This window comes from Zingiber officinale, chromosome 1A (genome assembly GCF_018446385.1).
Source record: "Zingiber officinale cultivar Zhangliang chromosome 1A, Zo_v1.1, whole genome shotgun sequence".
Taxonomy (NCBI): domain Eukaryota; kingdom Viridiplantae; phylum Streptophyta; class Magnoliopsida; order Zingiberales; family Zingiberaceae; genus Zingiber; species Zingiber officinale.
Window position 1 is genome coordinate 42605679 of NC_055987.1, and position 13232 is coordinate 42618910.

General features: G+C 36.5%; 1 protein-coding gene and 1 long non-coding RNA gene across 2 annotated transcripts; both read right to left on the reverse strand.

The window, feature by feature from the left end:
* Positions 1-2867: 2867 nt before the first annotated feature.
* Positions 2868-4557, reverse strand: LOC122002653. The gene is made up of 2 exons (XR_006117693.1): positions 4480-4557; positions 2868-3013 (listed from the first exon to the last, which is right to left on the reverse strand). It is a non-coding gene; the product is annotated as an uncharacterized LOC122002653 (long non-coding RNA).
* A 2982-nt stretch (positions 4558-7539) lies between these two features.
* On the reverse strand, positions 7540-10511 carry LOC121997713. Its single transcript, XM_042552290.1, has 3 exons — positions 9180-10511; positions 8817-8957; positions 7540-7875 (listed from the first exon to the last, which is right to left on the reverse strand). Exons 1-3 carry the CDS (start codon positions 10509-10511, stop codon positions 7540-7542), a joined length of 1809 nt encoding a protein of 602 aa, XP_042408224.1.
* Between the last annotated feature and the right edge of the window lie 2721 nt (positions 10512-13232).

The following is a 13232-nucleotide window of genomic DNA, read 5'->3' on the forward strand; positions in this document are numbered from 1 at the left end:
GGTCCCTATCATATCCTCTTATTTATAAAGTATTATACCCACCTATACCCACTTTTATACCCATCCTAAGGTGGCCGGTTAAGCAAGCTTAGAAACCTAGCTTGGGCCGACCAAGCAAATAGGATGAGCCAAGTTGTGTGGCCGACCCTAGCTTGAATCCAATATTGGTGTGGCCGACCACATTAAATTAAAAAGGATTTTATTTTTTAAATCTTTCTTATTTGGATACCATGGTTTTAAAAAAGAGTTTAAAATTTAAATCTTTCCTTTTATAGCATTCTACAAAAGATTAAGTGAAAGGTTTGATATCTTTCCTTATTTATAGTTAAAAGGAAGATTTTAATTTTTGATAAAAGTTTTCTTTTATGAAACCATCCTCATGATTTGAGAGTTTTAAAATTAAATCTTTCCTTTTATAGTTTCTACAAAAGATTAAGAAAAGATTTGATATTTTTCCTTATTTGTAGATTGAAAGGAAGATTTTAATTTTTGATAAAACTTTATTTTTATAAAACCATGTTCATGATTTTAAAAGTTAGTTTTAAAATTAAATTTGTCCTATTATAGTTTCTACAAAAGATTAAGAAAAGATTTGATATCTTTCTTTATTTGTAAATTGAGAGGAAGATTTTAATTTTAAAGATAACTTTTCTTTTTGAAAATCATCCACATATTTTAATAGAGGAATTTTAATTTATAAAATTTCCTTTTATAACCAACCATGAAAGGAAAAATTAATAGAGAAATTTTTATTTTAAAACGGAAATAAATTAGGAAGTTTTAATTCTTGTGATTAAAACTTTCCTTGCTTGGAGAATTAGAGGTGGCCGACCACTTTAATAAAAGAAAAGGAAATTATTTTTTATCAATTAAATTTTCCTTTTCATGGAAAAGAAAATAAAGAAGTTTTATTAAAACTTTCCTTATTTTCCAAGACCAAGGATTATAAAAGAGAGGGAGGGGGTGCCTTCACAAAGAGAACTCTCTTTTATTCCTCTCCTCTCTTCCTTGGTGTGGTGGGCCCTCTTATTCTCTCTTTTCCTTTTTCTTTCTTCTCCTTGGCCGAACCTCATCATCTCATGGAGCTTGGAAGGTGGCCGGATTTTGCTTGGAGAAGAAGAAGAAAAAGGAAGCTTTATTTCTAGCATCCCTTGGACCTTGGTGGTGGTGGCCGAGGCTTGCTATCTCTTGGAGAAATTAGCTTGGCCAAAACTTGGAAGAAGGAAGAAGGAGGGTTGGTGGATTCTCGACTCGGTACATCGTCACCAACACGACGTCCGAGATAAGAAGAGGAATACAGTAGAAGATCAAGAGGTTGTTGCATACAAAGAAAGGTATAACTAGTAATTCTTTTCTGCATCATACTAGTTTTCTTTGTATAGATTTGAAATACCAAACACAAGAGGCTAAAGATTCTAGATATTCGGATTTGTTTCGAGTTTGTGTTTCTTTGTTTTTTGATCTTGTGATTCGATTGTTCCTTTTGGTTAAACCTAGAGTTATATAAGGAAATTAAATATTAAATTTCGTTAAGAGGCTTTGTCGAGGCAGTGGTGGATGTTCCCATACCCAAGAAGGCCAAGTGCCTCGCCATGTTTGACCTGGGTGCCGATTTCGGAAATTAATATTTAATTGAATTTGTAACATAGGTGGATTTGGATCTATAATGTTAAGTATCGTTTGTGATCCAAGTCTAAACCTCTAAGAACAGATAAGTTAAATTTGGAATCAATAATGTTAAGTTCCGTTTACAATTTTGAATTTAATTTCTAAAGAACACAATAGGTTGTTAGGTAAAGTTCAGGACTTGTACAAAATTTTTGTACAGGGGAACTGGTACGATATTCCTAGGACCAACCAACAGCGTGGTGTGGTAGGCCCACAGCACGCTCTAGAGTTCATCGACCCAGCTGGCAACAGCTTGATTGTGTCAAGCTTGGAGACCTCTGAGGATTTTTCTATTAGTGACTTTCGCCTGGCCATTTCTCTGTGGGTAAGCTACTGGCATGAAGGTCTACAATATGTAACGACCCTACCCTTTTGGCCTCTTGGGCGGCCCTTTCGGCGGCCCAACTGGCGGCCCTTATGTCGTCGGCCCATTTGGCGACCTCTCATGTTGTCGACCGACGACCCTTTGGCCGTGCCGTTACTCACTAGGACTTTCCACCCCTGGCAGTGGATTTTTGCCTCCCCTAGGATTCGAACTCTCACTATGTGAAAACCGGCTTTTTACTTCGTTGATTACCTGAAGTAAAAGACCTGTTTTTACCGAAGTAGACACGCGTGTAGTAAAAAGATTCATTTTACTTCGGATAAACTCCGAAGTCGTAGGCCCAGAAAAAACGAAGTCGTATTGGGTGTCGGGTTCGGACATATTACGAAGTAAAAAGTACATATAACTTCGTCGGTTTTTAAAAACACCGAAGTAATTAATCCTTTTCGACTTCATCGTTTAGTATTTGTTGTGAGGTAATATACCTACTTTAACTTCGGTTAAAAATGAAGTAAATGGATTACTTTTACTTCGTCATATATCGTTAATTCCTGAAGTAATTATCGATTAAATTACATTTAGCTTCGTTCTGGATCGAAGTAATAGATAGATACTACTTCGAAATTTTTGGTAATAACCGAAGTAGTTGATACTATTTTACAGCAACAAATTATATTGCTTCGACGTTATAAGTAGATTTTACTTCGGATTTTAAGAATAAAGTGAAGTATTTTTTTCTCTTTTTACTTCATTATTTTTAGACTTCAGTAATTTTGAGCATCACAAAAGGTAACTTCATAAGCCTTGATTAAAATAAGCCATGATTTCAGCATATGTTTATACAAAACAAATCTCCCTAAATATGATCAAAATAAGCTATAAAAAACCAAAAACATGTACTGGTTCATTCACACAACTTGTAATTCACTTCAAATACGAGTACACAAATTCACTCCATTCAATTCTCACTTCATCATATTGTGTCTGCGTATAGTACTGGTTCTTCACACAACCTGCAAACTGCAATTTAGAAAGAACCATCATGTTATGTTTTGTAACTGAAAACACTAAATCAAAACACAGTAAGTTGACAAAAAAATCATGAATTAAATTAACAAAAGCATGATAAGACAAATAAATATGTATTGTTATATGCACTCTTATAGTAACAATAACATTTCATCAAATGTGCAATAAAAATGATCGAACAGTTTTTTGAACCTTAAGTTTTAGTAGTTCCAATCGCATGGTGATTAGATGCTCAGTTAAATTAATGTATTACATTCTCAATTTCACATGCACTATGACAAAAAAGCAAAAAATTGTACAATGAGACTTGCTCAATAATCACACAACACGAAAGTACTGAATTAGAAGTGTGGACAGATAACTGGATCTTTCAAGTAGCCTAGCTGATATGCTGAACATTTTCTTATGGTAGCTTGGGCATGGTTCTCGTGGAGATGTCAGTATTCTACCCACCTTGGTCATAAATAATGTTCAATATCGAGGTATGACTTATGATCCCTTGTCTCTCATCTTAAAACATCTAAATTTCAACTCATAATACAGTTTATATTTTGATGCCTAAGGTTCTATTGGATTTGATTTAAACTAAGCACGTGTCTAGAAAGGTTTTGTCATTGTTATTAGCAAATGACAAGTATTAATTAAAAGCATTTTATAACATTAGTGCTAATAGCAAGACTATTATAGTTGTTCCTTGACAGCCTTCTATATTCTTAATCATCGGCAAGCAGAAATTTAATAGTTTATTAGGTCTATAAGGTAACCATGCCCAAATCAGTTACTAATTTCCCCCAGCTACTAATAGAACTATGCATAACACAGTTTTGTATAAAACCATAAACAGGGTGTCATCTAAGGGCGAGGAAAAAAAAGAAGGAAAGAAGCCATATCAAAGCATGAGAAGAAAGCAGTAGCAGGGCGTGAACGATTTGATTCCTGTTCAAAATGGAAGAAATTCACACACCTTCCTCTCCAACTGTAGATCCTCACATTCAACAATCTCCTTCATGTACTGCATGACACAATATCCACATTCAACACAACCTTGTTGTTTGAGATTACCCTAATGAATCAAAGTTAATGCAAAGTGAAAAACCAAATATATAAGAACCAGGAATGCATGTTTTCAATAAGACATATCGTCAACTGTTTGAAAGTTGGTCGTTTTGGATTACCCCTCATACAAAGGTACGCCCTCACTCCACTAATTGTAAAAATAGAACTTATTTCATTTCATATTTGCTAATCAATCTATTCATAATGTACATAATCTAAAACATACTTGCACACTGTAGTTTTCCAAGCGTTATCTCGGTTCCTATTACCCATTGAGTCCAACAAATAAATTGTATCTTTGTCCTCGTTTATAACGGTCAAGATCCAGTGGTTCCTACACGATTGTCAATATATAGCTAAGCTACTATGTATTAGGAATTGAGCAGGGATTAAAAATATACCCAGTGTTGTATGGGATAAGGCATATGCTGTCTCCGTTTGATGCTTTCAACTGATTAGCAATGTGTTGTGAAGAGGTACTGCCATCTTAAGCGGCTGGTATTTTGTTGGGATCCACAAACGACACATACTCAGCCCTGCTTGTTTCCTTCAAGTACTTGTACAAGTAACTGCATTCAAGTAATAAAAAACATGGTTACTTAAGACATGAACTCATGCAAAGAGAAGAATTGTATATAAGACATAACTTACCCCATGTAAACCAAAATTTGCCTGGACCCTATCTCTCTCATTTCCATACAGCGCATGATATCCTCTCTCAACAACGATGTACTCACATTACGTCCAAACATGGCTTCATCAAATTCGATAGGAATGGTCTCCTCCTCAGTCATCAGTCTAACAACAAAAAAATACAAAAACTTGCATGGCATTGGTAGAGCACTTTCAACTTCCTTGAATTTATTTTTCTCATCAGGAACCTCCAAAATAGCAAATGGTGGTGCAGGTTTCTCCTTTTTCTGTAATTTTAAATAATTGTAGCAAAATATATAACTATAGCAACAGAAAAGTGAACTGAAAATACCTTTGTCGTCAGAAATATCACCAATTCTTTTGGCCATCCAACCACAGTTCCAACAGCATCTACCATTACTGTTGGTCCCGACTTAAGTGGAATTGGAAGCTCTGCTTCCTCCTGTAAAACAACATCAACAGACACCTTTAAGTTGCCTTCCCCAAGTGGAGCATTGTGCAGCATTACATTTGGGCCTCCGTCGGATACTATCGTGCCATATGCCACCACATTCCCCTTATTCTTCAGAGCCAAATGACATTTTTTCCCCTGAACAATAAGATATTATCTTTTAATATTTGAAGCTAGGAAACAAATTTAATGTACCAAATATAATACAAAACCTGATTGAATGAATTGTCGCATTCAAAAACATCCACATCATCTTCCAATATTTGAACTGCCATGTGCGATGACTTGTTAGATGCTACACGTTCAGAAACTCGATCACTTGTTTCTGGCATAAATTGAGCAAGAAGAGCCTTCAGTTTTTCAACTTCAGCTTTCAAAATCTTTGTTTCCTCCGCTTGCTCTTTGAAGTTTTCAGCCAAAGCCTTTGACACCAACTCCCTCTTCTTCCTTGGAGTTTTGAAGTAGACTTGGGGCTTCACAAATCCCCCTACACCTCTAACCCTTCCATAAGATTCTTGGCTCCCTAATGCAGTAGTTAATACATCATTGCTTCCAGAAGATATGAACTCTCCCCTCTTTTTTTTGTCCAACAAATCATCCTACAAATATGGAGGTAACATTAAATATCCAATGAAGACACTTTTTTCACTTATTATGAATGAACTTGAAATAAAACTAAAATAATACAATTTTTTCAGCAACTTCAGCAGTCTCTGTATTTGTGATGTTTCTGGATTTGTCTTCGCGGGCCTTACGCCAAAGGAATGACCTATCAACTTCCTCATCCTCCCTGAATATTTTTCTCTGCCTCTACAATTCCAAAAAACGATCATTTAAAACATGACGTACTACATGAAAAGGATAATATAATGTTCCATGGATTACCAATTCAGTCTCCAATCCAATGTATCCCTTGCGAGACATTTTGTGATGATACTTGCAATTGCTCGTCCGTTCCTTTTGTTTTTCATGAGTGACCTATGTCACGTAAAAAAAAGTAAATTTTTAGAAGAATGGCTAGAATTTAAAAATAATAGGATGGAGTATGATGAACTTATTATATATATTCCTGCTGTACATGAACTTATTATATACAAAACTTCATTTTGTTAATTAAATGTCCTAAATGTTTTAAATCTTGGTGCATATAATAATTTAAATATAACATGATAATATCATCAAGTACCTCCCAAGATGGATGTAGCCTCTCATCAACAAAAGCTTTCCAAATTGCAGATGGGATCTGATACTGCTCCGGTGGTGACCTCAGTTTTTCAGGATTATCTCTATATGGCCAGACAAACCTACTGTTGAGTTTGTTTTTGAAGTCTCTCCATTTCTGGCCTGCTGAACTCATCACTGCCGCCTCGCTTTGAGGTGCTAAGTCGAAGACATTCTGTAACACACAGCAGTAATTGCTATCAGTTTGTATATTGAAAAAATCACAATGAAAAAAAAACATAAGCAATGTCATAAGGAAGTGTATTATTGGATTATACTCACCGATATTTCTTCCCACACTTTCTGTTTCATGTTCTCTGGAACAGTGGGCCATGACTTTATGTTAATAGGCACCATGGATCTAACAACAGAGCCTATGAAAGATTGTAGTGCCTTCCCATTTTCATTGTACACAGGTCGTCCTATGTCATCATATTCAATCGTCGACTTTTTTCCCCATCTTGCAGCAGCAATAAGTCTGCACATTGATGTAGGCCCCCGAGTCTTCTTCTGCCCAGTAATAGGAGGTTCTTCTATTTCAGTCTCTCCTCGTAGCTCTGCAGCTGCTAACCCATCAGCATCTTGGTGTAGTTCGGTGTCCTCAACTACACGTGGCTCATCATATTTTGCTATTTTTCGTTATTTTTTAGGACGCATTGTTCTTTTCCCTGCATATAAGAAAATAAATGATGAGATAACGGTATATAAAGTCTGCAGTGACAATATAATAAAAGAAGACGTGATACAAATAATAACATTAACACATACGAACAAGTAAAAATAATACTAGTAAAAACAATAAATATTATATATGCAGATGACATAAAAGTGGAAAACATCATTTTTTCTTGTTTGTTACAAAGAAACCCTCTTTAGAAGATCTAAAGTATCCTTCATGTGTAGGAATACAATGAATATCAACATTATCAATTGGTCGAGCTTCGGGAATTATGGTCCAAAGATCCTCTTCTCCCTCGTAACATCTATTTGGAACTTGAAGCACTATTAACCACCCTTTGTTCAGTGGGTCAGCAACATAAAATACTTGTCTAACTTGACTTGCAAGCACAAATTCATCCTTCTGGTGGCCTCGTTTGTTCAGATTAACTAAGGTGAAGCCACATTCATCATTGTATTATATTCCTTTGTCATTTGATACCCATGCGCACTTGAAAAGAGGAACTTGAAATTGATGATAGTCTAGTTCCCATATCTCTTCAATAACTCCATAAAAAGTCACATTCTCTAACACGGGATTCTTATCTTTGGCACTACAAACAAGCATCGTGTTGGCAAGTAGAGAAACACCACTGTTTTGACAAACTTTCTCATCATCCCGCTCTTTTGTTTGGTATAAATTGCCATTTATGACATAGCTATCACACTTTAAGACTCGCACACGTGGTCCATGGGCCAGCCATCTCAATGACGATGTCATTCCACCATTGCAACTATCGATTTCAGCAGCCACCTGACATGCATTCCTATTAATTAGTGTGATCAAAACAATGATTAACAAATATTGTATGTTAGCATCTTCTACATCACCTTTGCACGAAACCACCAATGAACCTCTTATTATGAGCATCTTGTATCCACCTTGCATCTTTCGCTTCTTGGGAAACATTGTCTTCAAGAAGGATTTGTGTTCACTCAAGAATTTTACCTAAAGTTTTATTTTCATGAATACATATGGACTGCCAAGTACATATAATTATTAGTTATGCAGTACACTTACATAATGTATGGAGATATTTCTTCTGTATTTTCTAGAACAGTCAAGTGTGCTTGTTGGAGATCAATTTGTTGGACGATGATTGATGAATTGCTTGGTGAGAATCCAGGAATGCTTGCGTTTGGGTCACGTAGTGATTTAGGGACCCCAACAGGATCAAGGTCATTGAGATATTCTGAACAAAATTCAACTTCTTCTTCTGCTGCATATCTCCGAACAATGCAACCTTCTGGATATTTTCGACTGCCTACGTAACTTTTCAACACCTTCATGCATCTTTCAAATGGTTACATCCATCTGAAGTAGACTGGTCCACATAATTGGACTTCACGAACAAGATGAACTGTTAAGTGGAGCATGATATCGAAGAAAGAAGGGGGGAAATACTGCTCCAATAAGTAGAGTGTAACAATCAAGTCAGATTGCAGCTTATCTAACTTGGCTACATCGATAATCTTGCAACAAATATCTTTGAAGAAGAAGCATAATCTTATGACAGCATATCTAACATATTTTGGCAGAGAATTACGTATGACTATTGGCAGGAAGTGCTGCATTATAACATGAGAATCATGTGATTTCAAGCTACTCAGCTTCATCTCATCCATGCAGACAAGATTCTTCATGTTTGATGAGAAACCTTCCGGAACTTTTATATCCATTAATGACCTACATACTTGTAATCTCTCATTTTTTGTGAATGAGCATGCTGCAGAAGGTAGATATGTTCTTTTCTCACCAATTTTAGGAGCCAATTGAGGCCTAATTCCCATCTGAACCATGTCCAACCTAGCTGCCACATTGTCCTTGGTTTTTCCCTTGATGTTCATCAAAGTATTAATCAGAGACTCGAAAACGTTTTTCTCAATGTGCATAACATCGAGACAATGCCTAACATGTAGGTATTTCCAGTATAGAAGATTGAAAAAAATTGACTTCTTCTTCCAACATTTACTGAAATTTGTAGCTCCAACATACTTTTCTTCTTCAATGTCTTCCACAATATTCTCCTTTGCTTTTTTCCTTATTTTCCCCTTCACACTTGTTTTCTTTCCAAACTCACATGTTATGTCTGAAAGCTTGTCAAACAACTTAATTCCAGATAATGGCCTACCTGCTTCACCAAGTTCCTCCATGCCATTAAACTCCTTTATTTGCCTCTGATATGGATGAAATCGTGGTAGGAATCGTCTATGCCCAGCAAATGACATTTTCTTCCCATTTGGTAAGTGCTTTGCATAAGTATCCTCACCACAAATTGGGCATGCGTAATAACCATGTGTAGTACATCCACTAAGGTTACCATATGCAGGAAAGTCGTTGATGGTCCATAAAAGAACTGCTTTAAGAGTGAAAACCTCCCTTCGATAAGTATCATAAAATCCATCAACTCCTTCCCACAAGAGCTGCAAATCATCAACCAGAACCTCAAGGTAGACGTCGATATCGTTTGCAGGCTGTTTCGGCCCTGAAATGAGCATCGTTAGCATGATGAATTTCCTTTTCATGCACATGTCTGGAGGCAAATTATATGTGGCCAGCATGATTGGCCAGCAACTGTAGCGACTACTAAGATTGTTGTGAGGATTAATTCCATCGGCTGCAAGTGCCAGGCGAATATTTCTTGCCTCACTTCCAAAGTCGGGCCACATATGATCCACCAATTTCCATGACGGTGAATCAACTGGATGGCGTAACTGACCAACAACTCTTGTGCTATCTGCATGCCATGTTAAATTTCTGGAAGTTTCTAAAGATTTAAACATGCGCTTAAATCTTGGTATGGGAGGGAAATACCAAACCACTTTCGCAGGAACACCTTTCTTCTCAACATTTTTCTTGGTTAGCTTCCATCTTGATAAGCCACATTTCGGGCAGCTTACGCAGTCTTTATATTGTTTCCTATAAAGGATGCAATCATTGGAACAAGCATGAATCTTTTCAAGACTCAAAGCCAAACAACTCAACGTCTTCTTTGCTTCATAAATTGACGATGGCAGATTGTGGTTATCTGGCAGCATGTCCCCAAAATCTGCTAGTAGATCTGAAAATAGAGCATCACTCATCCCATGCCTTTCTTTGGTATTGTATAATTTTACAAGTGCACTCAACTTTGTGTAACGTTTGCATCCCTTATACAGTGGCTTCTCTGCTTCCTCCAAAAACTTCATAAATGCTTCTGGATTTTTTGTATGGTTATCATACGCTGCCTCACACAAATTAACAGTTTCAAAATCATCATGACAATTATCAGTTGGCTCTTGGTTGACACTCGAATTTAATCTATCCTTCTCCGCAGCCTCACCATGCCAAATCCAATTCAAATAATTTTTACTGAAACCATTGAAGTAAAGATGCTCCCGAATCCACATAACCGCTCCCTTTTTAAGATTCATACATTTGCAACAAGGACAATGAATTAAATTGGGGTCGATATGTGGATTCTGCAAACAACTTCTAATGAATTGTTCCACACCCTCCTCATACTCTTTGGACCTCCTATCTAAGTAAATCCAGGATTTATCCATTATAGTACAACAGAATCCCAAGAAACTTCTTCAGAATTATCGTGCTAAAATTATTTACCGCTAGCTCAATGTGTTCTTTGATCAAAACCTGAAGATACTACATATATGTTAAGCAAACGTTAGAGTAAGACTGCAAAAAGGTAGTCAAATTCATATCGAGCACAGTTCCAAATTTTATACTCATTCCAACAGCTGTCAATATTTTCTACTCATCATGAAGAAAAATAATGCGTATTTTGTACAATATGTGGATATATAAAGAACAAAAGCATGGCACCAGTTGAATTTCCAAACACTTGTCTTTTTTCGAACATGCACACTCAATCATTTGACATATGAACGCTCTTAAATAGATTGAATCTATTGGGTTGTCAGCAATCCAGTGTCGGAGACCATTCAGCCTGATAGTAGTAAAAGAAAACCCCTCTAATTTCTGATTTTAAAGTTAGTTTTTCATAATCATGCTGTTGTGATTGTTGAAATTTGTGATGGAAGCAGTTTTGAGTTCGTTTAATCCAATTGTAACCAAATTTCTTGAAATTTATGGTGGTTATAAATTGTTCATGGATGGAGCATTTCAGGGAGATATGCTGGGTTGCATTTGTACAAGTTGTGTGATACATTTTCAGAGAGCTTACACAAGTTTTTTATTAGAACTTTTTTTGTCATCTTGAGGAGTTAGGAAAGGTTTGAGATGTAACTATAGAAAGTGTGAATAGTAATTTTATTTAGTTTTATTGTATTTTTACTCTCATATTTTTTTTAGCCAAAGATTTACTTTGAATTTTATTAAATTATTTATCTTAAGTGGTATCATAGTTAGAAATTGTTAAATTAAATTGTTGTATTTGTGCTGGATGAAGCAGTTACACATTTAATCTCAATAAGTGATAGCATAGTTGAGATTGTCTGATTCTGAAATACTGTATTTGGGATCTTCATAGTGGATGAAACAGGTAGCACAAAGACAAATTATGTTAGGATGGTGAGAATTTACTATAACTATTAGTGAATGTTGTATTTAAAAGTTATTATCATCATCTACCTAGTGGAGAAAATGCTAAGCTATCTTATGCCAAAGAGAGTAGCAAATAATAGAGAGATGTAATCACTCTTTATCAAATTATACCTAGTGTGGATCGAGTATACAACACAAGGCATTAGATAGAAATTGGATGCATCTCTGTTTTATTTCAATCCATTTCAAGAGGACAAAGATAAAGTATCTGATCACATTTATATAAAGAAAGGAGGCATTCATCATCAAGATTTGAATAGGAGTGTAGTGGTCACCGAGAGAGCAAGGACAAAATAGAAATTATAAAGGTGAGTGTTCTAGCAATATTGATTTGTATATGAATGTTGATGGTTGCTTAGCAAATTGTCTGAACAAGGAAACAAAAACACACATTAGTTACATTAGTTTTTGCTATCTCATGGGAAAACAATCCATCTTCTATAGTTGATATTTAAATTCAACTGGTGCTATGCTTGCTTGCATTAGGAGGCAGGTATTTTTTTTTAAGAAAAATTAATACATGTGGAACTGAGATTTTGAGGGACAACTTGAAGGAGTAAGAGTACAACACATGTCTTACTCTAACTTGAAAGCATGCGTATTTTTAGGTAATGACCTCGTAAACATAGAGACTGAAAAAAAAAAGCAAAAAAAATTTCCAAACACTTGTCTTTGTTGGAAGAATAGCACCAAACCTACAACAAATTGGAGACCGTCTAAAACATGATTTTGCAAAATAAAGGAGGAGAAAAAGAAGAAGAATAAGAAAAAGAAATCGAAGGAAAGAAAACATACGGTATATCTCAAACACTTGCAACCTAAACCCTGCATAAGAAAGTTCAAGTTGCCAAACCTTATTTCGGAAGCCCTAACAAGGAAACCTTTGTCTCTGTTGCCTAAGACTCCAAATCGGAAGCCCTAACGAGAGGGAACGGAGAGGATTGAAATGAAGGGGAAGGAAGAGGAGGTCCAACCTTATTTCGGCAGAGGGAAGCCCTAACGAGAGGGAACGGAGAGGACTGAAATGAAGGGGAAGGAAGAGGAGGTCCAACCTTATTTTGGCAGAGGGAAGTTAACGAAAAAGTGGGCCAGTCAGAAAGTACCATGGTCGGACAACCAGTATACGGACGAGCTGACCAAGTTAGTGAGTTCTTTATATCCAGTCGTCGTAGATGAGCCAGTCGAGTAGGTTTTGCTGATGGCACAAATTGAAAAGATGACTGGAATGGGCATACTGAATGACTAGAGGACGCCACTGGTCGAGTTCGTCTGATCGGATGTCACACTGGACCACTGGGAGGAAGCTCAGTCGTTAAAAAGGAGAGTCGGCCGGTTCACCCTAATTGGAGATCACTTATACAAGAGGGTTTTATCAAGGCTACTTCTCAAGTGCATCGAATCGGATGACGTTCAATACATATTGCAAAAAGTGCACCAAGGCTCCTGTGGTAATCATCCGGGCAGCCGATCATTAGCGTACAAGATCTTGCTAGCCGGGTATTTCTGGGCAGCATTGAGGGCCGACGCTGCTCGGATGGTGGCCACAC